This window comes from Pelecanus crispus, chromosome 1, assembly GCF_030463565.1.
Source record: "Pelecanus crispus isolate bPelCri1 chromosome 1, bPelCri1.pri, whole genome shotgun sequence".
In the NCBI taxonomy this organism is placed as follows: Eukaryota; Metazoa; Chordata; class Aves; order Pelecaniformes; family Pelecanidae; genus Pelecanus; species Pelecanus crispus.
The window spans coordinates 14,923,142-14,949,156 of NC_134643.1; the positions used below are offsets into that span (position 1 = coordinate 14,923,142).

At 39.9% G+C, this 26,015-nt stretch overlaps 1 protein-coding gene across 1 annotated transcript in view; it reads right to left on the reverse strand.

The window, feature by feature from the left end:
- RELN (reelin) overlaps positions 1-26,015 on the reverse strand; it is a 304,962-nt gene that overhangs the window by 198,896 nt on the left and 80,051 nt on the right. Inside the window, exon 3 of the mRNA XM_075728102.1 lies at positions 19,631-19,766. Coding sequence (XP_075584217.1) covers positions 19,631-19,766 — 136 coding nt within the window. The remainder of the gene's footprint in view (positions 1-19,630; positions 19,767-26,015) is intronic.

The window sequence follows — 26,015 nt, forward strand, 5'->3', positions numbered from 1 at the left end:
AGCTTCATTGTCTCACCACAAGCTGGTTTTAATGTTCCTCCCCATTTTTGTATTTCCCAAAATAACCCTAACGATTTGCTGATGGGAAACACAGTAAACGGTTCTTTCTAACTATCCCATCTGGAATTATACCTCCCATTTTAACTTTTCCTTTGAAAATAAACCACTTAGCCTAACATTGTTTTAACTATGTTTTTAGAACAAAATGTAATTATAGTCTAAGTACATGAACTTCAATGCTAAAATTTAGCTTCATCTATCCATAACTGTGTATCAGTCTCTGGGAGACCAAAGATTATGCTGTTCACTGTAGGTCTTCCCTTTGCTTTTTATGACAACATCCTCCGACAGCCCTTCACATACTAACAGCTGCAGAGCACTTTTGCTCTTTAATTTGTTTCAGTGGTTGTGTGAGCAGATTGAGGTCAGTATAATGCCCTCAAAATTCCTAGTGGCAAACCACTGGTGTTATGTACATTAAAACTGAGATGGCTGTAGCCATCCAGACTTTTCCACATAAAAATCCTGAGTCTGACCCAGTTATCCAGCTTTGGCACAGGTTATTCTATACAAAAGGAGATGTTCCTGAAGAAACATAGGAGCAGAATCTAATCTCATATATTGCAAGCATTAGGTACAGGCAAAGCATCAGGACTTCAGTCTGTAGAGACCTGGGTCACCTGTAAAATTCATCAAAATAAAGCTTTAAGATATAAAGATAAATATAGGCTCCTTATATGAACAATGACAGCCCAAGTCATTACTGTTTTTCTAGCTACTATCTCAGCTATATTTCCTAATTCTAACAAAACCCTGAAATTAAGTGCTGCCAGCAATGAAAGTTACACTTTTCACGTTTTGCCTTAGTAGATCAGCAATCACTCTGTAGCTGAAGACAGCTATTCTTAGTTTGATGCTATTTTGGTAACACTACTGCTGATTTAACTTCACCCATACAGACTCTCTGAATGCCTAACTTCACATATGCGCAGAAGGCAGTCAACTTTCGGGGGGTACATTCTCCACGGTGTGCTGCCCAGCCCTGGCTGGAAGTGCTCTTGGCCTTTGGCAAGTGCTTAGTGAGAGTAAATCTGCCGGAATGCACAGGCATGAAAGGTATTATTACATTGCTGTTTGTTATGCTAATTTTGTTCAGGGTCTGTTAGAATTTCATTATAAACCATATTTTCAAGGGGCTCATAAATCAACCATGAAATGTATTCTGCGCTCACTTTCACACAAAGAATAAGTCCTAATAACATTATTATTTTACCAATTTAAACAAACAAACAAAAAAAAAGAAACAAGGTTTATTAAAAGTCTGTGTATTCATTTTTCAAATATAATCTGAAAGTTTACAGGTATTATCAAAGCACTGCTAAACAGAGTAATGCAAATCTTCCAGCACTGGCAAATGCTGAGTTCCACTTGACCTATGATTTTGTTACTATCTGAAAATCTAATGAAGCTCATTAAAACTTCATACACTTGACTTAATGTTCATGTTTCGTCTGAGGTTTGTACCCCTGCCTTTCCCTCTGTCACTGGGTGTTCAGTGCTCCTGAGCCTACCAGCTACACCCCGAAACTTCCATGTGGCTGAGAGCCCCAAGACAAGTGCCACAGCCCTTGGAGGTCCAGGGATGCATGGCTCCAGGACTGGCTGCCAGGTAAAAGGGATCATCCTTGGGAAGGGTTAATTGCTCTGTCTGGGCTTTGGCACTCCCTGATAGCTCCAGCTGGGAATTCACATTACAAGTCACATTCTGGATGAAAAGTCTTGCTGCCCAAACCGGGACAAAAACCCAGCTCTGAAATCCAGTTTAACTACCTAGGAGACAGATGTAGATCAAGAGCTGTGAGTTGCCGATGCAAATAAACTACCTTTACCAAACCAAACTACTGCAACTAAACTACCTTTACTGACAAATGTAATAGTGATCCAATAGACATCTATATCCCATTACACAATGTCTATCAACATCAGAAATACTTGTTTCTGATTTTTTTTTTTTTATTTTTAATAAAATACAGGGACTTGTAGCCGAAAATATTCCAGAGCTACGAACATAGTCACAAACAGTAATCCTAGCTACTAGTTAGATCCCTGATGGGTTACAAATCAACCTTGGAAATACCCTTACATATATAAGTAAACATTCCTGACATATCCTAAATACTAGCAAGATTGGGATCTTTTTGTTATGTTTATCTCATTCAGCTAAAACACATTAACAATCTGTAACCATAAAGTGTCCTCTTGAGATGCTTTGTTTTTGCATCACAACAAAGCATTAAAAGATCAACCCTTAAAAGCTTAACAACAAAAAAGGCCAAGTGCAATCTATATGCACTGAAACTAATGACTTTTACGACAATCTACTTATCCACCACATCAGTCTGGCAATCTAATGCTTGAACTCCCAATCTTAGTGTCTACAGGTTGTGCCATATGGCACTGCAAAGTTAGATTAAATTTGGCTTCAATATCACAATGATCATCTCTTCAAAGGCACAAATAAATGTACTACTAGACATATGAGGAACGTATTCATTTTCAGAAAGTTAACATTAAAAAATTTGCGCTTTTCTGAAGCATGACTTACAGCAACCACAGTGCTCTGCCAGGATTGTGAAATTTTTCACTATTGCCAGATATGTTGCTATCAGAGGAGATCTACAAATGAGCCTTGTAAGAAGGAGAAAAGGCTGACAAGGATGTTCTCTGCACTGTTTGGGGGTGGAGGGGAAAAAAAAAAAAAAGAAGAGCAAATGATATGTTAAGGAAAATGCTACACAGAGAGAAATATTTGCAAGAATACATTTCATATTCCCCCATAAAAGGCACTGAAATCCTTGTATGGGCTAGAAGAAATGAAATGTGTTCTCAAAGTACTTCAGAACAAAGTCATCATTGACTTCAGATCTGTTTGCTCTCCCCTCATAAGAAATAAAGCTGACTTTCCTCATCTGTCAGCACAGACAACTGGTTACAGCACTAAACTAGTTGTACCCAGTCAAGAGACACTTCACATGGCTTTGCAAGGGAGGAGAGGGGATTGGGACACTGTTTCCTCCCCTCCCCTGGCACTCCAAGCTACAAATTTCTGCTGGTGGGGGAGGCAGGAGCCACCACAGAGCAGTTATGGCCTCCTGTCCAGATGGGCAGAGACCTCCCAGCAATGGCTGTCGCAGCCAGGCTGGGCTAGCAGGACAGGGGGGTGAGCTGCAGCCAACAGCATTAGCTGAGAGTGCAAAGAGCAAGTCAGAAGCAGAGCTGTCTTTTCCATCCCTCTACTCACTTGACTCTGGGACTCTTGTCTGCTGAGAACAACCAGAAAAAAAAAAGTCCCCTAACAAGTTAAAGGCTGCACAGGGTAAGAAACCCATTGCTCAAAGCCACTGGAGACACAACACCATTCTCTGAAGTAATGACGTTTTCATCATGTTAAGTAACAACACAGGTCCAGGCTCTTAGAACTCTTTTTGTGTGGAGGTCACTCCAAAATATACTTAAAACAAAAAAAAGACAACAATTTGTACATAGACAATTGGAATGATGACCTAATTGCCCATACTATTTAAAACACAAAGCTCTGGCTAAAACCATCAGCGACCCACAAAGCAGTGCCAGCTCTGGGAGCAAAGGAACAGTAGATCCAAAGCAGGGCACTTCACCCAAAGGAAAGGTCACCTCTCCCTGGCAAGCAGGAAAATACCCAAACAGATTTCATGGCTGCTGGCAAGGAGAAGTGTCACAGCTGAAACGTTTGCTTTTGCAGATATCATGTTTGAAATTTCTCATGACTTTCAGCATGACTCGAGTGCCACATGGGGATCTGGTGGTATCCAGGGCACACAAACCTGGGAAAGCAGCCCAGGGAGCCCAGCTCCAGATGCACCAGGGTGCCTCACCAAAAGTTGCCTAGGCATATGGACTCAGGCATGTGCAGTTTCCACAGCCCGACGAAGGCAGAGGGTCTCTCCCAAACTCCCAGAAGGGACACTGGTGTCTGACCAACCATGCTCCTGCACATCTACCCCTCAAGAACATGTTGAATCCAGCTCTAAGCAAAGTGGCCTCAGTCACTTCAGTAAACCATGGATGTTAGTGACCCTTTCCTCCATCTTTTCAGTAACAGACCAAAAGGCAAAGCAGCGAGCTTGGAAATGGTCAATTTTGAGTCAGTTCCCACCTTGGTCCAAGAATCTCCCTTCACAGATCGGGGCTTTTCCTGATTTTTTTTTTCTTTTTCCTTATAAGTTTTTATAAAACTTATAAGCTAAAACATTCCATTAAACCCTGGCACTGCACAGCTTCTTAAAGCCAGAGGAAGGAGTCAGAAAAAAATCAACAAGGAAGATCCTAGCAGATAGACAAGGGATCTGAGTTTTAATCCTTAATTCTTCCATGGGGCTGGAGTCCATGTGTCTCTGCACAGGTACCTGCTCCAGCCCACAGACTTCTTGATGTCACACCATGTTATACACAGCAGAGAGCTGAGCTCCAGCTCCTCCTAGCCTAGGATAGCTCCACCAAAAGCCACCTTCAGTATTTTGGCTTTCTCCACCCACTACCGCAAGTTTATGTTGTGTGAGTTAATGAGCATACCTGCAGCCCAGACGGAACAGGTGCTACCACCTCCAGACCCAGATTCCCTCCCGCAGATGCAGATCAGGTATCTCTGAGCCACACTCAGCAGCATGTCATGCTGTGACCGGGTTTACAACCTTAGGCTATGTGACAGCAGAGACCAAGCTTGGGGCAGGTATTTCCCAGGCACCTGAAATGGTGTTGGAAACCACGAAGAGACGTGTGACCCCTACCCAAAGAGACGTGTGACCCCTACCCAATACGCTCAGTTCCCCCAGGGAGAGGAGCTCCTCCTGAGCCTGGAAGCTGCATGGCTAGCTAAATTCTTCCATTTGCTAAGTTGTGAAATCTCCATACTACCTTCACTCAGACTGGGAAGTACTGAATGTGTAACATCCTTTTCAGACTTGGTTTTGTTTCAGTAAAGACAGTTACTGTAAAATCAGCAAACTGAAAAATCCCTAATGTTAGTTGATGTTATTTATAGAGGATGAACATTGCTTTCACTCTTCTATTTTAAGAGAATAAACCTTTCTAATAATTGTACAGGATCAAAGAGGCGGTACTCCCAAATGCTATCGAATATGGCCCTCTGACTTAAATGCACTTCAAATAGTCTGGGGTTTTTTTACACTTCAATGTCTTCTGGAGATGTCATTTTCCCTTTTAATTTTGGCAATCTTACAAATTTTAGGGAAGTTTCCCAGTACCTCACATGCTGTCACAGCATCTTAAAGCCATCTTTACAGCACTTCCATCATATTTTGTTTAAAAACCCCCTTTTAGCTCATCATTGCAACAGCTGCTAATGAAGATCTCTCGGCTTTCTTCTAATTGATAAAGAGAGAATGACAAATATTTTAAGTAGCCATTTAACTGTGCTAAATCAATGGTAATTTACACAGAATTTCTATAGGATCATACAGCACATCCACTTTAATATCAAGTGAATTAATTGTGATCAATGATACTACAGCAGAAAGCAAATGAATTCCTAATGACAAACTTTGCATGTTACAAAAATAGAAGCTAACAAGGAACCTCTTTGCTGAATTTTTCACATTACATCATTAGTGATTACTACTATGTTGAAAAAATTAGAAGGAAAACAGGAGTATTTTAAAGACAGATCAATTTACAATATAATAGGATTAGGAAAAAAGGTTAAGTTTTTCTAACATTCATTTTTTCTTTACATTATTGGAAATCTTTCTTAACAGGTGTTTGTTTATTTAAAAAGTTATCATCACAGAACTCAGGGTTATTTTTTTAGCCACTGAATACAAGACTGCAGACTTTATGGGTGTCCTTGTCTCACTTTTACAACCTCTTTTGTTTGACTTGTAGGTTTTAATGTGCATCATAACACCTCTCATCCAGCAGTAAGAAATTCTCTGGGGAACACTTGCAGAAAATAGGACATTGAGTCCATAATTAAAGTAATCTCTTCCCAGGCAGATGCTTCAGTTGGCTCTGTTATCACATATTACAAAAGGCATCTTGAGGCCTATAAAATGTGCGGCAAATGGCTTTGGAGATGAGAAAGAGCAATTTTTCATCTAATTTTGATCCATAGACATGTAAGTACTGTATTGCCACTTTTTGGTATGGAGCCAAATAACTATTGTGGTTGTTGAAATAAGCTTGGCAGTAACCAAAATTAAGGAGTACTCCAGCTTTTATCCTCAGTCAGGAAAGCCTTTTTCTAACCATCTTTGCACTTAGCAAATAAGCATGCCATCTCAAATATGCGAGTTAATGCCTACATCTGGATTTAGAAGAAAGGCTTTATGCAGCTTAACTCACCATACATATTCTCTCTCTATTTGCTTGTTAAAACCATCGATCAAATTATGCCCCTAACATCTTCACCGCTTTGCAAAACAGTCTGTGATATTGATTGGAAGCGTTTCTACTGTTTATCTTTTGTATTTTAGGATGTTTAGGACATTGCTCTTTGAATGTGTAATTAGGTACTGCAAAGTAATTTGTTCATATCAGTTATAATATCCTTTGCATAAACACAAACGCTGCTAGAAGCTGGGTGAGTTCATGGAGCATGTTTTTGGTTCCTGACTGCAACTGATATGTCTTATGTGGTAAAATTTGACCTCAAACTAGTGAAGTACTGAAAAAAAAAAGACAAAGAGTTTGACTTTCTTCCATTATTCATTTCTTCAAACTCGCTATTTTAAACTCTTCCCTACTTGGGTGGGAAATCATAGAGATTGCTAGAGAGCTGCTTACTCTTTAAGACTTCAAAAATGCATTTTTCACAGAAAATGTCTCAAGTGAATGTACATTACTCCTTGGGCTAAACAGATTATGTTGAGCTAAGAGGGATATGTAGAAGGCTGTAAGAGAAAATGTTATATTTGTTACATTTCTAATAACTAAAAGATCCAAGACACTCGAGAGCGATAAGGAAAACAATGCCATTTTAGGAAAACTCTATTTCCTAATGTTACAGCGGTATTATATCTGTAAAATATATGTTAAAAGAACAGACATTAATCAGCAACAAGAGCCAGAAAATGGCATGTGAAATACTTCAATAATTTTGCTCTTAAAATAAAATTTATTATTATTTGAATTAGTGTAGGATCTCTGAGCCTTCTCCTAGGTGATAACTGTTCTGTATCACAACAGAATGGAACAGAACTCTTACTGAGCGCTGCTACGATGATGACCACGTCATTATGATGTCATTATGTCATCCACCATTACAACACCACTATGTCGTCGTTATGAATCATAGAATCATAGAATCATAGAATCATAGAATCGTTTAGGTTGGAAAAGACCTTTAAGATCATCCAGTCCAACCATTAACCTACACTACCAAGTCCACACTAAAACAAACAAGGGTAGACTAGACTAAACCATGTCCCAAAGTGCCACATCTACCCGTTTTTTGAACACTTCCAGGGATGGTGACTCCACCACCTCTCTGGGCAGCCTGGTCCAATTCTTGACCACCCTTTCCAGGAAGAAATTTTTCCTAATATCCAATCTAAACCTCCCCTGGCACAACTTAAGCCCATTTCCTCTCATCCTATCGCTAACTACTTGGGAGAAGAGACCAACACCCACCTCACCACAACCTCCTTTCAGGTAGTTGTAGAGAGCGATAAGGTCTCCCCTCAGCCTCCTCTTCTCCAGACTAAACAACCCCAGTTCCCTCAGCCGCTCCTCATAAGGCCTGTGCTCCAGACCCTTCACCAGCTTCGTTGCCCTTCTCTGAACACGCTCCAGCACCTCAAGGTCTTTCTTGTATTGAGGGGCCCAAAACTGGACACAGTATTCCAGGTGCAGCCTCACCAGCGCTGAGTACAGGGGGACAATCACCTCCCTGCTCCTGCTGGCCACACTATTCCTGACACAAGCCAGGATGCTGTTGGCCTTCTTGGCCACCTGGGCACACTGCTGGCTCATGTTCAGCCGGCTGTCTACCAACACCTCCAGGTCCTTTTCGACCAGGCAGCTTTCCAGCCACTCTTCCCCAAGCCTGTAGCATTGCATGGGGTTGCTGTGTCCGAAGTGCAGGACCCAGCACTTGGCCTTGTTGAACCTCATACAGTTGGCCTTGGCCCATCAGTCCAGCCTGTCCAGGTCCCTCTGCAGGGCCATCCTACCCTCCAGCAGATCGACACTCCCACCCAACCCGGTGTCATCTGCAAACTTACTGAGGGTGCACTCAATCCCCTCATCCAGATCGTTGATAAAGATATTAAACAAGGCTGGCCCCAAAACAGAGCCCTGGGAAACACCGCTCGTGACCGGCCGCCAACTGGACTTAACTCCATTCACCACTACTCTCTGGGCTCGGCCACCCAACCAGTTTTTTACCCAGCGAAGAGTATGCCCATCCAAGCCATGAGCTGCCAGCTTCCCAAGGAGAATATTATGGGAGACGGTGTCAAAGGCTTTGCTGAAGTCCAGGTAAATGACATCCACAGCCTTTCCATCGTCTACCAGGTGGGTCACCAGGTCATAGGAGGAGATCAGGTTGGTCAAGCAGGACCTGCCTTTCATGAACCCATGCTGACTGGGCCTGATCCCCTGGTTGACCTGCACTTGCCTGTTATGAGAGCAAGTATCATCCTGATACCTGTCTGAGACTTCTGCTCCCATGGCTGAGCTGCTGCCCACCAGGAACTGCTGAGCAGCTGATGTGCGAAAGTTGGCTGGACCAAAATCTCCTGCCACAGTGCTGTCCCTGACCCAAACAGTTCACAGGCCCAGCAAATATCACAGCCACAGTCTAGAGTAATTACACCTAGTAAGATGCAAGTAATGTAACACTTTAATATTGCCATCCTGGCCTTTTAACAGGGCTATTAAGACAGTTATGATGACTTGGGAAATGGATGCGCCATTTATTAATTCTAAGAGTTAATGCTGTGCATCTCCCTTTCAGATTACTTTTTTTACTTCCACACTGGACATACTTTTCCAGTGCATTGTTGTACAGACTAGCAATAGACCCCCGTTAAAATCTGATGGCTTTCTCATCATACAGATGGACCTCATGTGGGCTACTGCCTGAAAGAACCACGCTGCCATGGTAGAGGAGGGAGGGCGATCACCTCGGGGATGGCTGTGTGCATCTGATGATACTGATGATGGTGCCACTTATCAAGGGGATTTTCAAAAAGGGTATATTCCAGGCCATAAGAGAAAAGGAGACAAGACAGATGTGCTGCACTGGATTCAGGAATGAGTGTCCCATTCAGGAGTCATTCAGGAATGACTCCCATTGTTCCAGAGGACAAATAGTGCAAGACAGTGGAGAAAAAAAGGAGACAGCTATTAAAAGATTCTGGTTTAAACCTCTCTAATGTCAAGAAAAACAAAGCAAGGGAATTATTATTAACTATTTAATTTACCTCAATATATTTTCTCTTTTACCCACCAAGTAATGATAGTGTCAGAAACCTCTGCAAGCTTTGGAGCTGTCTTGACCTCAGGGGTCTTTGGCTCTGAGGGACAGAGTTCATGAACATGTATAGACCACAATATGATCATATACAGAGTACTGCATATAAGCAATGTTTGTATTCTGAATGATAGCAAAAGAAATAACTGTCATTTGTGAATATTGTAAAACAATCAGATAAAGACTGATACTATCAAATATTTTCCTAGTGCGATTCCATCCTGATGACATTATATAGTATACACTAAGGTTATAGAAGGATTATTGTTTTTATTATTTATTCTGTAATGTTTCATATATAATGCTATTATAATATTTTATAATTTGTAATTATAAACAGATCGAATTATATTTCATTCTATATCCACAGATAAGAATTATCTAAATATTAGTAATAGATTTGAGTTTCTTAAACTGAGAAGGGAGAGATACACTTTGTTGTTAAGTACAGTTTAAAGAATAATTATGAGAGATGTTTTAGAGTTCACTCTGTCAGCTAGTTTTAGGCCATTGTCATTTTGAATACTCAAATCCAAATTTTCCCAGCATGTGGGCAGCAAAAGCTGATCTAAGGGTTTTTATATCTTCAAGTATAAGGTTTCTTTCTTTTTTGTTTTTAAACTTTTGCTAGAACTAGATGTGAGGAGACCACTGTAGTAGAGAAAAAAGGAGACTTTTTTTTTAATCTTACTGGATTTTCACATTCATCATATCCAAGTTTTCACATTTTATGCACATACATGAAGTCTTGCTGAATATTACTGCATGTCTACATAATGCTTTGTAGATCACTCTATTAAAGTTCATCTAAACAAACCAGGAAAGAAAAGTTAACTTGTGTGAACTGAGAATATGGACAGAGCATCCTTGTATGTCCTCAGCTGTGTACACAAACAAAACAAAATTTCAAACAAGTAATCCGAAGGCATGAATTTTAAAAACTACAAAAAGTGTTGTCTGTGCCTTTGATGACAGCATGGACACGCATGATTGCTCTGCTGGATCAAGGCCAGTGCTCAGCATCCTGCAGCATTGAGCTCTTCACAAAGTTATTTAGTAATAGTCCCTTGCAAGAAGTCAAGTGCTCCCCAAAGAAGTATAAAGACAATACACTTATCCCAAACTCATTCATGCACTGGACACTTGTTGTATTATCGACTTGAAAGACGGCATTGAAATGATCAGACTCTCTCAGTCAACCACGGGGACATTCCAGACCTACAAAGGGCTTCCATGCGGACACAATGTCCGGTTGTATGGGCTTGTCTGCGGTACTGAAATTTAGCTTCCTAAAACATCTCTTACAATTGTCCTCTGCCTTTGCTTGTTCTAGTGTTCTTATGCACTATATGTTCACCCCTATGGAATGGTTCCATGTATGTTTATTGCTTACTCTTTATATAACCAACATTTTCAAAAGAATTCACAAAACCTGTTTCATGCCTATTTCATTAAGCATACTTCTTCTAGGATGTCATTTTGAAAGGTGTGTTATCAATCAATTATTAGCAGCCAAAAGATATTTCATTCAATTCCTCTGTTACACAGGAAAACCTCCTAGTGGAAGCAAACTGTTGGAGTGTGTGTAATATATTTTATATTCTAGTCGTGTTCAAAATTAAACCATCTTGGGAAAAGGAGAAGACAAAGAACCTCTTTGAATGAAACAAAGTTTTATGTTGTTGATGAACTAAAATATGCTCTGAAAAATAACCCTGAGGTTAAATTTCAGAGAGAGAAAAACAAAGTTCAAGAGAGATTTTTAAACACAACTACTGGTAGCTGTACTGTGGATTGTGAATTGATGGTCTCATGCACAGAAATAATAGGTACATTGCTCAGAAAGGGAGGAAAGTAAAACCTGATCTCTGCTTCTAGAATTCCCAAATGAATATTTGTAAGAAGGAAAGTAATTCTTACCATCATTGTTTTATTATTTAGATAATACCAGTAGAAAATGACTGAATTTCATTTTATTTCATGTAGGAGGTGCCAGAGTCCTATATGGAACCATGCCAAAATCTTAACAGAGTAGCCAAAGGCTATAGTGAGCTGTCTTCTGCTATCATACATTACAAGTACATGATATATTAAATTTTTATCATACAAAGAAAAGAAACCATCCTAATATTGTATCATCTTGCAGTTTCTATTCTGGCATTACACAATGGAAGTAGCATTTTATACTTTATTGCTCATCTTTTGAATTAAGTCCAACTAACTTACCAACATAATTTTCATGTGCTTTTATTTTTAATAAATGTTCACATATCCATTCTTCCTGGCTTTGTTGGTTCTGCTTTTTTTGCACCTACACAGCATGAAGAGGCCTAAAATAGCAAATGGCCAGTTGTCTGCAAACTTGGAGAAAATGTTAAAAACTGAATATTCCTCTCATTAAAGTGGGCTTTTAGTAGGAGTATCAGACATCTAAGAGAATATTAGACAACAAGCTTTACCTCCAAGGAAAAAGGAACAAAAAGTTGCAACATTTTATGAACTTTACAAAGTTGCCTTTTTTATTCATACCCTTCAGCAGATTTCAACAGTTGAGCAGCCTCCTCATTGGAAATTCTTGACACAGACAAAGCTACTGACTGTTGAGGGTGGTGGGGATGAAAAACTCATTTTCATGATTTGGCACAAGGTGTTTGTGTTTAGGTAGTTGAGTCTGTCTGGGTGGGATTCAGATCCAGATTTAAAAAAGCTTAAAATACGTGCCTATATAAAGGTCTACATGGGAACTATGTAGAACTATGAACCATTTTTGGTCAGTGCAGACCTAGGGACTGATTCAGCTGCCTAAATATATCTGAAATAATTTGGAATGTCCTAAGGAAACTAGTAGAACTACAGAGACCTTCTAGACCTGCAGGTACCTCCCTCTAGATGTAGAACTGAATGTCAAGCCCTAGATGTCTATGGAACCAGATTGCACCCCCATTAAATCTCAAGGGAGTTACAGACACATAGCTCACACATAAATACCTACTTGGAGATATCTGAAAATCCTATCTGCAGTTAAAACCAACTTAAAATCCCTTTGAGGAGTGGAAAATCAGGTGCAACCAGCTTCCACCCCTCCTCATAGCTTTCTCCCGTTGCTCTGAACACTTCTGAATATTCCCCCACTGCAGTACACTTTATGCTACCTTCTTCTGCTAACAAAGTTTCTGAAAACGTCCAGAATTCCTCATTGGTCATCTCTGTTTTCTTTACCACCATGCAAAATAAACAAAACTAATAGACAAGCTAAATCTAATTCTGCACAGTGAGTTGAGTCTATGTTGCTTGGGGTCATACTTAGAGGAGCTGCAATGATTCCATGCACGGTGTTTGCATTTCACTGGAAAATTAACAAACACAGAAGATGAAGGAGGTAATCTGGGCACCACATCAAAATGGGACATGAGAGCAGAGCCAAGATCTGAATCAAATATTGGCTCATGATTTTCAGAATGTTACGCATAATGCTGATTGACAGTACAACAATGCCTCTACCCAGGGATGTGGAAAACTGAGCAAAGGAGTAATTTTTCTTCATAGTTCCACTAAACTGGCACACCAACAAGGAACAATTACTGATGATTTATTTTTTTCCACAAGGCGTAAGGTATAAGCAATATGGAAAAATAAAATGACTGCAACACTGGGCTAATGTCATAACTACCCTGACTGTAAACAAGGACCGTATCTTATTTGGTACCTGTACAACCCTTGTCTCAAGCAGAGTCCACACCAATACCAAAAGAGTGGTCAGAAATATCCTGCTTCACCCTTACCTTGCAATAAAAAGTAGGAAGAAAAGGGCAGCACCTAACTGAAGCAGGGAGCTTGTGCTTCACAGAATCCCAAAGCCAAAGCTGTCTATACATTAAGGTTTCCATGTGTGTTATGACACTATCTTCAACTGATTGCAAAGACTGCAAATGATAGCACCAGCTAGGATGCTACAAACAACAATTTATTTCATTGTACAATTCTGTTTCATCATAAGAACATGAGGGATAAAAACTTACATGACCATATAATTAAGTGTTGAGTGATTATATATGAATAGAAGTGACTTAAGGGACCTTAGTTTTGCTATTTGCTATTTTCTGTTTACTTTCTGGTTTTAATATTTGTGTGTCTTACCACTGTGTATAGATTAAACATAATTGTGTACTTAATCTTGAAGATATTCCTCTGTATTTCTTTCAAACAAATGAAAAAAGCAGTAAACAGTGTTCTAAATGACAGTTTAGCTAAGTGGTTTACCAGGGGAATGTGGTTCCTTCAGACAATATAGCCCTTTCCCACCCTGGTTAGAGGACTAATATAGCATACCATGTAATCTTCTTAGATGTTTATTCAATATTTCCATAAATCGTATCATGGGTTTTCTATAAATGTTTTAAATAGGTAACCAAACCTCTCAATCACAGTCTTTATGTTCTGTAGTGTTTGTACAGCATGATATTTCAAGTTCATACATTAACACAAGTGGCCAGTTCCTAGAAACTGGCTTAAACACATGGGCATGAAAAGACAAGTTCTGGAACAGGGTGCTTCAAATTTCCCAGAAAGGAGTTGTATCATTAGGTGATTATGGGAAAAGGCATACTCTCAGAGAAAAACACATCTCCTTTCTTGCAAGTTTCTTCCAAGTTTCTTTCAATCATTCAGCTGTCTGCCTCAGCAGTCAGTCCCAAACTTTTTCCAGGAGTTGTGCTGGGAACCAGTTTCTCCTGCTTAAGGAGAAGTCATGTACCAGTGCCTTGCCTCAGCAACCACAGCTCTTTTACCTTTGTTTTCATAGGGGAACACCACCACAGCTATTCCTGTTCCCTTTTAACCATTTGCACCATAAACTGTGTGTCAGATAATATACTATTATATAATATACTATTGGGTCTTTTAGTGCTTTCTAAGACCTCTTGATGTACAGAATTTTAAGATCCATTGTGATGGGTCACATCTTTTGCATGGGTTATTAGACACTGCCTACAGACTCAGACAGACAGCATTACAGAAGTCCAGTCCAGCTTTGGTAGGTAGCTTTTAAATAATGCTTTAATGATCAGAAAATATCTAAATAATTATACTGTGCAGAATTAAAATCTTGCAAACTGATAAATATACTTTGAAATCTGTCCACTGTTAATAGAGGTTATAATTAATATATGAATAGACACCATTACATATTGTAAGATACCTGTTCAACGAATAGCAAAAATGGCTATATAAGAAAAATATTTATTTTCCAAAGTAATTTCTATGGCAACCTATTCTATAGCTGGAACTTCTGCAACAAATCATGCTGGCAGTTGAAGTACAATATGCTTTTGCAATTTAGATTAGCTTTATCACTTTTACAAACTAGTAAGTCAAGCCATCTATAAAACAACACGCTTAACAACCTTAGATGTAACCCAGTGTGCCACTCTGCTTAACAGCCATTATTGTTCCCCTGACAGGCTGAGCTTTAACCAGGTTAGTGTGCACTTAGGGCAGAAATTACAAACAGTGAAACATAGCTGAAGGATTACGAAGATAAGGTTTTAAATATTTGCACACAATCAGAGAAACAACTCATTAGTGTAAAGGTGAACCTGCCATTTTTTGTTGGTAAACAGCATTTACAGATCCTGGTAATTTGCTTAGGATCTCCTGGTGCTCAATACCTGTTTAAAACAGTCCTAAGTTACTGCTAAGAAAACTGTTCTGCAATAGATGATGCATTTTAGCTTTTATTTTCTTAGTTTATCTTGGCATACCAATGGTGAAAAAATACTGAAGGACTACACTGAGATGTACTACAGGGACACCAGTGGCTTTCTGTTTTTCTGTTAGAAGGGTATTTTATAAAAGGGTTCTTCTAAATATTTATTTATTAGCTGTAATAAAGTACCTGAACAAAAACAAAAAAAAAAAAAAAAAAAAAAAAAAAAAGAGAGAGAAAAAGCAACAGTTTGCACATGGTCAGTGTAAAAAAATGGCTATTGCCTGATTTTGCATTGAAGCAGGTTGGGTCCAGCAGCATTCCCCCATGGAGCACAGGGATCTGCACCATCCCTTGCCCCGGTGAAAGTGGGGAGGGAGCCTGCCGAATGAAGTGCCGAGCCAAGGAAAGATGCATGGCTCCATCAGGCAAAATTGTGTTCAGATTCAGCAGTGACACAGCACTGCGTGCAATATCAGTAACTGGACTACATCAAATTATAGAGATGAGAAATCTTCTGGTGGGGAAGGAAAGAAACTGAGTGTTGTGCTGGCAAGCTGCTGTATGAGGTGTGAACCCCAGTTTGCTGCATCACTGCGTCTCCCATCCCCAGGAATAAGCCCATCTTCCTTGCAGGAGCCCCTCATGGGACAGAGCCCCACATCCCTCCCCACAGCATTCCCGGTTTCCCTCGTACCAGAGGATGAAAGATGCACTACCCTCCTTTCCCACAGCAGCAGCAGCAATACTTCTGGTGTCCATGGCGGGCTGTGCTAATAAACTAAACATGGCCAGGAGCCACCCTCCTTAGCCATGCCTGGGAAATGCATGGTGGGCTGGTAGCTGGAAACTGCCAAATTTATTCCAGGAAAATTTCTGGAAGTTTATAGACAATCATGTTGTGGCAGGCAGGACTGTTGCTGGGAATGACCAAATTTACTGGTATAAATAAATGTTCTACCTGTCTGCTGTTTTTTATGAAACTTAGTATCTTGACATCCCAACCTTTTTGTCATGTTTGTTTGGTTACCAGTGGGTACAAGAGCTATGGGGGAGGATGGAGTGACAGCATGACCACACAAATCTTGTTTCTTACGGGTTCAGTCTTTTTCAGGACTGAGCTCTGGAAGAGCACACTAAAAGACGTGGATGAAGTGAAAGGGAATTTTGCCCATGACATCTATAGGGTCATGACTTCCCTGTGTCATGTCCATGCTCCCAGTGGAAGCATGAGCAGGTCAATAGTATGAGCAGTTAATAAAAGCTAGCCGTGCAGCGTCCTGTGGGAGATCTGCCTTGTGACCTTTGTCCAGTTCCTCTTGAGAAGTGTTCAGGGAGAGGTATCAACACTGCAAAAATTGCACCACCAAAGCTGGTGCTAATTAATAACCTTATTATCCATCCCCAGAGAGGTCAAAGACTAATGAGCTGATTTGAATCACAGACATATTGGTAACAGTGTAGGAAGCTCTTATCTCTGTTGCACTGTTGACAGAGTCTATAAAGTCAGAAACCTTTTGTAAATATTTTAGATTTATATTAAATTAAACTTAAATTAAAATAAATTTAATTTCTATTAAATTTAAACTAGACTAGTAGTTAGTCTCAAGTGTTAAAAAAATCTTATTTAAGTTAATTATTTTCTATAGAGGAGCAAATGGAGACGAACAAGGTAGAGCCAACTCTCTGGAAATCCTGAAGTCAGAGAATTGGGTAAGGCAGGCAGACTAACACTGCACCAAAAAAAAATAGCTTTGTTTACTGCAACTTGTGATTTAGTAGGCAGGGGAAACAACAGCTGAGGCAAGAAAGTGTGGGCAGCTGAAGAAAAATTGAGGAGGAGGATTAGAGGTAAAACATATTCCTCTTCCCTTCATTTCCTTCAACTGATGATCACATTTCCCCAGGAGTCCTGCAGCCAAGTGTGATCCTGGAGTAAATACTGACTTTGGAGAAGCTGAGCCTTTCCGCTCTTGCCTGATTTTGTCCTACAGGACACCAAACCGATATGAACTGCATCATTTTGCTCATCCTCAAAGACAAACGAGTATCACCCAAGGAGCACTCTTATACCATGGAGTGAGGCAGTCTGTAAAGCCGCTGAGACTGATGGAGACCTGGGCCAGGGACCCTGGGAGCAGCTGCACTGCCGGGCTCGTCAGTACAGGATCAGACCTCTCAAGCCGGCCAGTTTCATGGATAGCAAGGAAAGACAGTTTTGGTGTCTCTGCACCTGGGCTGCTGACATACGTAGTTGGACATCCATGCTGCAAATTATATAGTCAAGAATAAATTCAGTTTTCTGCTATGTATGTTCTGCACACTGCAGCATGGCTAAGGACTTTACTAACATAGTGCAAACACCACCATTTGTGAAGAGGTGCTAATGCACATTATGGCTTATATAAACAGGGAATTACAAGTTGGATTTCCAAAACTGTTCATGCTGACCTAACTCTGTTTCCACTGAAGCCAATGATGAACCTTCCATTGATTTCAAGATAGGCAAGCACTCACTGCCTTAGAAAACGTCCCTTTAATTTCACTTAAATGGTCATCAGCAGTCACAGCAGTATTTGTATTTCTATAGAGCTATTCGTCAGCTCTTCTTCGACAATGACAAACATGAACAAAAAAAAACCCAATACAAAACTGTGGATGAAAACAATCAGTCACAGGAATAGGAATAACTGTTTATAAACTGACCTCAAAACCCACAATAGAGGGTCACATCTCATAAATAAATACATCCACAGTCACTGTGCAAGCTAGGACCAACAATTATTTCTTGAATACCAGGAAAACCAAAAATTCGAGAAAGAAAAGGAGTAAGCAAGTGTATGCAGAGAAGATGCACATCTCACATCTCATTTTTCTCACGCAGCTCAAAGAACAACATTTAGCTGCTACAACTTGATCAACAAAGGAAATTATTTTTAGAGAGGAATTAAAGGAAGTATAAAATTCACAGATTTTCCACAGAAAAAACATAGTTGCCAGATTTCCTCAAGGTATATACAACTATTTTATGAGGCTAACTTTTCTGACACAGAATTTAAGTAAAACAGTGACAGTATTTCCTCAAATAGTCCATCAGTTTTGACTTTTGTCAAATAGTGAATGGGAATCTTAAATATTGTAAACAGCTTCTCTGGTATATTGTAGAAGTTAATGAGAAACAAATACATTCTCAGAAGTTAGTTACCACTCATCAAAACTAACTTTTTTCCCAATCTACTGTTAGACATTTAGAAGAAAAAGAGAGCTAGAAATAAAAATGTTTTTCCATTGTCATTGCAGCTAATAAAAAATGTACTGTAACAGTATAGGCAAAAAAATGTGCATTACGTAGGAAAAGGGGAATATCAAAGACACAGATCAGTCAATCAACAGGCACTGTGTTCACAGTCATCAATCTGTGTTCTCAAAGAAGTAATTTTTTACTTTTTACAACATGTTAAACAGTAAAACAACTTGATTATGTGGGGCACTTAGCTGCAGCTTCCCAGGAAAATTTGTTTTGGCAAACAGGACAGTCACAGGAACACTGAAAAGGTCTCACGTTGACGTGTTGCAAAAGTTCACTTACTAATTAGGGAGCAGTCTGGCTTTTTTTAGTATGAACAGGTCAAACTTGAAATATTTTCTACTTTTAACTCCAGTCTAGGTGTATTTTCTCTCTCAAATCTGATCTACCAAAATTTTGGGACAAACAATTAGAGATTACTGTAAGGTAAAATATAGTAATGTATATTCCAATAATTTATGTTGAGCTGTGTATTTTCTTGGCACTTTGTATGGTACTAAATCATCAAATGGTGACTTAGGTTTTTAAAACAAATCATGAAAAACCCCGTAAGAATAACCTCTTGGGTTTTTCCAGGTTGTAAACTAGGTGAATTAAGCAGAAGTTAAAAGTGTTTATTATTAGGAACAGTAAATACTTGAGTATGACTACTCTTTTGAATACTTGTGTTTTATGTTGATGCTTACAATCTGAATAATACGTGTCTGATGTTCTAACTCTTACTGAATGCAACAGATAAAAAACTAGGCCAATGCAAATGTGCTGTACACTGAAAGGATCAATGATATGATTAATTACTAAGAGGAATTAATTTCTACTGAAATGCTAGGGTTGATGCACTTGTACGTTATTTCTCTGATGGCATGTTATATTGCACAACACTCTCTCCTTCTTACATGCTTTGAAATATAAAGTCCTAATATGCACAGAAACTCTTCAGCCAGGAAGAACTCAATATCCTTACTTATTAAAGTCTACGCTTTGCAGGACTGACTCCTTGATCCATAAGGTCCTAGTGCAAGCAGGTTAGATCATTTCATTATCTCCAAAGTGATTATCTTCTCATAGGCATTGTGTGTATACATACATGAAGTTGACACAGCCTGTCCCCGCGGGTGGAGCAATCCAAACAAAACTGAGGTTTGTAGTCGGGAGATGGCTCACATGCGATGCAACCACGCTGCACATAAACTGGTTTCCAAACTGGTGGTCAGACATAATTCCTATGAGAAAGACACGGGGGAGATAAACAGCAACACGTGTTAATGGCTCACTGCAAGGTGCTAACAGACAGAGAAATACATCTGCCATGTGTTTCATTATGGCAACACAGAGTGAAAAAAACCAAGAGTATGCCACTGAGTAATTAGAATTAATGCCAATGAAAACATTGGAGCTGGCCTCTGCTTGAGCCAAGGATGGTTTTGTATTTACTACAAGGCTCCATATATTTACTACCGTTATTCCTCATGAGACCAATACCAGAGGAATTATTTGCATTTTTAAAGAAGGAGCTGGATCACAGCTGCTGTAATTCAGTGTTATTCCATTACCTGATTTACTCCTATTACAGACCTGAAAGAAAATAAAACCTGAAGGAAAAATGTTATGTTTTAATAAGCAAAATGAAGTTTTTAGAGAAAGGTATTATCTTTTAGTAGACAGGCACATCTACTTGGAAAAAAACAGATGAGCTTTGGATTCATAAACTCTTCTTCCGATCTGAAATAAAAGCAGCAGCCTTCAGCAGTTTTACCAGTATACATTCCTTTGATTTTTTTTTTTTTTTAAATCAGCCTCTAATATATGGATGAATGTAAATGTCATCTATTAATCCCTCCCTCTGGAATTCACTGCAGTTCATCATTAGACAAAAGAACTGTATTTCTTTAACAAAAAACAATATCAGACAGCAATCTTCTCCCCTCTAACAGCCCCTCAGTAGTTTCCTACAAATTAGTGCAAACTTGGTTGTTTGTTTAACACCCTTAGCCTTAAAGTAAGGCAATCTTACTTGAGTGGATTACTACACCTTTAATCCTAGTACATTAAATGGTAAATGTTGAAACTGTTCTTTCGAATGCACTTATCAGAAGGAAATGCCTTGTTCCAGGTTACTTCAAATATTGAACCTTCAGTTCAGAAAATAGTGACATGGGCTGAAACATTGCTAATAGGATCAAAAGGGAAAGGGAACAGTAGCAGGTACCTCCATGCCTGACAAGGACACTGTTAGCAGTTAGGTGATTGTATCTCAGAAAGGTTATAGCGGTTGGTATTTCTTATATTTACTTGTTGCTGTTCAAACAACAACAGAGAAATAAAACCTATCTCTAACTCTCAGAATCCTCTGCAACTATCTTTGACAGCAATTGTGAAATGTGAACCCAGCAATTTCTCTTAACCGCTCGCTTATCCAGAGGTGGAGGGAGTTTGCAAGCCAGAGGTTTCCACCACGGAGGGGGACGGAATTCTTTCTGCTGCAAACACGCTGCTCCACCTGGTGCCTCTCCAGGGACTGCCATGCCAGCAGCACGGTGCCGGGAGGAGGAGCGCACCATTTAGCATTTTACAGATCAAAAGCGGCATCTGAAATCCCATTCAGGTACTGGTGAGAATCACAGATTATAGCTCAGGGTTATAGAAGTTATTTATCCCAAGGGCTATTAAACTCTAAACCAGCTTCCATTTTTGGGGGGACAATTGAAGGCACAGTGAGTTTAAGTAATCTATCCCAGGGATAACAGGAGGCAGTGGGTGACGGCGGTGATGCCTGTATCTTTTACAAACGACCACAACCTTCTCAGTGAGGGGTTTTCAGTTAGTTCCCCACTGAAGCATACACATGAGGTTTTCTATCATTCACACAGTTGCATCTTTCAGCTCAAATCCCCAAGTGACACTAAAGCCCGTTGCGTCGGGACGGCCACAGAGAAGGCTCAGGCTCCCTGGGGTGGAGCCTCTTTTCCGGAGAACAGCAGTAGGGAAATCCAGGGAGATGGCATTTTACTGACTCTTGCTCATTGCAAGACACTAGATGCAGATGAGGTTTGGCCATCTCATGCCATGCTGTACTGCCATTTTAAGTCTTTGTTTGCCTTCCTTGGCTAATTGGGAAGCGTGACATCAGCTTCCTCAAAGAAACCCACCTGACTGGTATCCAGTCTCACTGCCCTGGTCTCACTGCTGAAGCCTATCCAGCAGTGCTCTGCTGAGACAGATGTGTCCAAAATATGCCCAGAGAGGTCCCTGGCAGGGCAAGTGGTATTTAGGCAACTGCTTTGTTTGCTGAGGGTGAAAGGTGGTAACTCTGCTTCTTTCCCAAAGTTGTGGGTCTTGTCCCTCTCTCTTTGACGTTTGTGCTAAAGCCAGTGACTTCAGTGATGTGGGATGGGGCCTCTGGGACTGGTGTGGAGCACCAGCTCTCATCCATCATCACCTCTGGCTGCACAATGGGAAACAGAGTGCGCTACAGACTTTATCAGGTTAATTAAATAACAGATGCCATCAAGGGAGAAACAAGAACAGCCCTTCAGTTTGAAGAAATCCCCCTTTCTCCAGAGCCAGCCAAATACAAGGGAAGACAAAGACTGCCCTACCACAACCCCCAGCCAGGGGACAGGCATGCCAGCTTGGGAAATGTGACCGCTTCCCTCCTTGGCAGCAACTTGTGAGTTAATGAATTCCCTAGGTTTCAGGCAATAGACTGCAAAAATGTGTCTAATACATCAAACACATACAACATCTGTGGAGAATTTCTTTTTCCTTTGATTTACAGTTTAAAAAAAGAACAACTTTGCAGTGACTAGAATAAATTCTAAACAATGAAAAAAAAACCTCATTCAATTTTTTTTTTTCAGAAAAAGGTCAATGAATTGCACAGAGAATATTCAAAATTCCAGTTTTATCAATTTATTGCATTTTACCTTTGTCTTTTATTAATAATACATTGTGATAATTTTTACAATAAAAACAACCACTCCTCATCTGCTGGACCTTTACTGGGTACGTGAACTCAATTTCTGAGTTCAGATTCTTCAGAACATTTCACAGTAATTAAGTACTGAAACTTCAGTGAGTGACAAAGTGATATTAAAAAAGCCTTTTTGATGCTTAAACCCCCAAATTTCCTGCTGAAAAGGTGAACGTAAAATCATAGAAATGCCAAACATGGAGCAATGCAATTGATACTAAGAACTCACTAAATTAAGGATAAAGAATGTTATTTCCCCCTCTTGTTTCCAGTCTTTTTGCAGTCCCCTGCTATGGAAGGCAACTCCTCCCTTCTCCAACATCCCCTTTCTAACCTGGCAAGCTGCTTCCCAGACTGAATGTTTGCCCCATAACAAATCAAAGAACAAATGTGAAACAGCATTCTGCTGCAAAAAATAATAATAAAAAATAATAATTAATACAAGGCAAGCCTGATTATATAGCAGCTCTCAGAACAAAACTGTATCCTGTATGTACCTCAGAGAGCTTCAAAGATGAAGCGTGCCTTCATTTAAGGTGCTTGGCTCAGGTCAGCATTGTTCTACAGGCACCCCCTCTCGCGTTCTGTTGACCAGTGCAACTATATACATTCAAGTTTAGTGTTTACAAAAGTAATAATCTTAAGGTAAATTTTTAAGAACTGTCTCTATAAAACTCTATAAACACTTCTGCAAATAATCAAGTGTTTCCATGTGACTTATTGAATACTGAAATGTTCAAAGGTTTGTGACAGCTGCACATCTACAGCGCTAAAATGTGCTACATGCAAAGATGCCGTTAGCGTCTCTCTGAACTCATTTTCCCTTGTTTTTTACAGCGTGCACTCATCATACTGACGTGTTTCAGACATCTGCACTTTCTAGATTCTCCATCCCCTAAATTTTCTGAGGCTTTAGGAGTCTCAGTATAATCATTCAAGACCCAGACATGCTTTGAACCTGCCAACAGCACTGCTAGGAGAGGAACTAGACATGCTCAGTCCCTCTCAAGATTTAACTCAGCAGGTGTCTTTATTGTGTAAACTTTTAAAAAGGTGGTTAGCCCTATTCAATGCACTATCTATAGTCACTGAACCAAAGAACTTCTATGTGAAGAGGTAGATTTCAAGAGATAGATTAAATACAAGAAATCCAGTGATAGAGAAAAATTATTGAATGGAAGGTCTTAGGTAAAGTCAGATGACAAATACATAGCTTCAATCTTTACATGTGGAAAATTATTTTATTGATAATCAGAATCACTAGTAGGGATGTAGCAGCTAATGCAGGGAAATATTTTGCCTCTTTTATAAGGTGGAATGCAGGGAAATATTTTGCCTCTTTTATAAGGTGGCATGCAGGAAGGTGAGTGAGATGTGAAGATGCTGGTTTAGGAGGTCCATAAATGGCCAAGCGCAAGTGCAGTTCCTGAACTCCTTATTACTTTTGCCTTGTTGTGTAGCTTCTCCAAAAGGGATAGCTATAGAGGATAGGAACTATCCTCCTAGCTGGGCCCATGGAAGCCAAAAGACGATCTTTTCTACTGGCAGAGCTTGGGAAGCATCTAATGGTGCAGATAAATGCAGTAAGATTCACATCATTTTCTGCTTTCTAAGTCTGAGAATGGATGTGTAACAGTCTTTACTTATGTGTGGTGACTACATAATGTTCCTTATTACAACATGATGTATATCCTCCTTATGTATCCTCCTTAGAAAACAGTTTCCTAAACCAGAACTTCATACAAGGAGCTCATCTGCATGTCAAGATCCTTTGTAAATCCTTCATCGAGGCTAAGTCTCAATAGACTTTCCAGCACTGAACCAGATGGTAGGTAGTCTACCATTTCCTGTTTATTATATGAATTGAGTATGATATTAAAGGAGAAGGTAATGTTAAATATAGGTGTAAAATGAATGACCACATTTTGGTTTTGCTGCCTCTCAACGGATTATCTGCTACATGTTTCTATTTTCAAAGTTATGCATGAGTGTCAGCAAAATGCCAAACATAAAATATTGATGAAATACCAAGAAAATAAAGCTGTAAGTAACCAAATCACTCTGGGATCTTTGGGAAAGTAATCATTCCTGAACAGTAGATAATAAATTTAAGTCAAGTCAGAAACAGACACCTTCAAATCAGATTTTGCATTGGGTAAAAATGAAGTACCTAGTCCTAGGAACAGTCTTTTCCCTTAGGAAACAGAGCTGGGGATCTACATTCTCCACCCAGGCTTTAGCGTCTCGAAGGGTGATCCATAAACCCACAAGCTAAACATGGTTCTGCCTGGTGTAACGAAGCAAGGAGTGATGCAAATGGGACTGTGCCAGAATACACCTCCCTTGCTGAATCCCATGCTAAAGTGGCTGAACCAGAGCCTGCAGCTTGCTTCTCCCATGCAGCACCAGGGACTTGTTCTGAGAGGTGATGTAGGACAATTCACTTTTTTCAAAATGGAGAGATGCTAGTAGCCACATTTTTTTATAATAATCTCTCATTTAAAGCAATCACTGTGGCAGACAGCTTACGCCCATAGTCTCTTCTACCCAGAAGTACATCCTCTCTATGAAGTTGAAGTTTAATTGTGTATTATAGAGGTCCCCCCACTCTCCTGTTGCATACAAGACTGCACTACTCAGATGCAAGAGTGCTGGGACAAGTAACATAGCTTGGTGGCTACTAGCAAGGAGCCTGACTTTTTATTAAAGTCCCTGTAGGACAGGTGTCCAGGACCACCGCAGAATCAGGGTTCTCCTGCAGGTTAAGGGAAAGCCACATGCCTCTCCACATCATTTGAGGAGCAACAGAGGCTGCGGCACAGTTGGGCAGGTAGCTGGCAAGATCTGAATTCACAGAAATCCAAGTGCAGGCCCTAAGGGAGTTTTTAGCCTAAAATCTATTCACTGAATGTATATAGACACCAAGTGCATTTTACAGCTGCTGGAGCTGCAGCTTTCAGACCACAGTTTCAGAGCTAGGCACCTCCCTTTGTCCTAGGTCTCTGGATATTTAAAGGACCTTTTTGATCCTTGCCTGCAAACGCATGTAAAAGTGAAATATGTGTTTTCCCTGAATGTTATAGTGACTGAAATAATGGTTTATTTTTAGTTACTGGAAGACTATTTGAGCAACATCCTTAAACTGTTAAGAACCCCATTCAGGACTCTGAAATGTAAGTCTTAAAATTCTGTGGAGAACTAGTGGTAGGAAGAAAATCAAGTTTCTTTCTGTTTGTGTTTTGTTTTTTTTTTTTTAAAGTATATGTTTAAGGAAAATATCAGTAGTCTGTGTTAAAAAGGACAGTTGGGAGTAAAGAAATATCTGGAGTTGGTAACTATAATTTCTAAAGCGTGAACACAAATGTACAATTATGAGCTCATGCAGTTTCTACTCAAGCAAGTAGCCAGTTAAAGGCAACTGAATTACCCATGCAAGTTCCTTTCAAAGTGAGTAAAGGTGCAGAATCTAGCCCTAAGTGAACTGCACTCACCTAGCTAA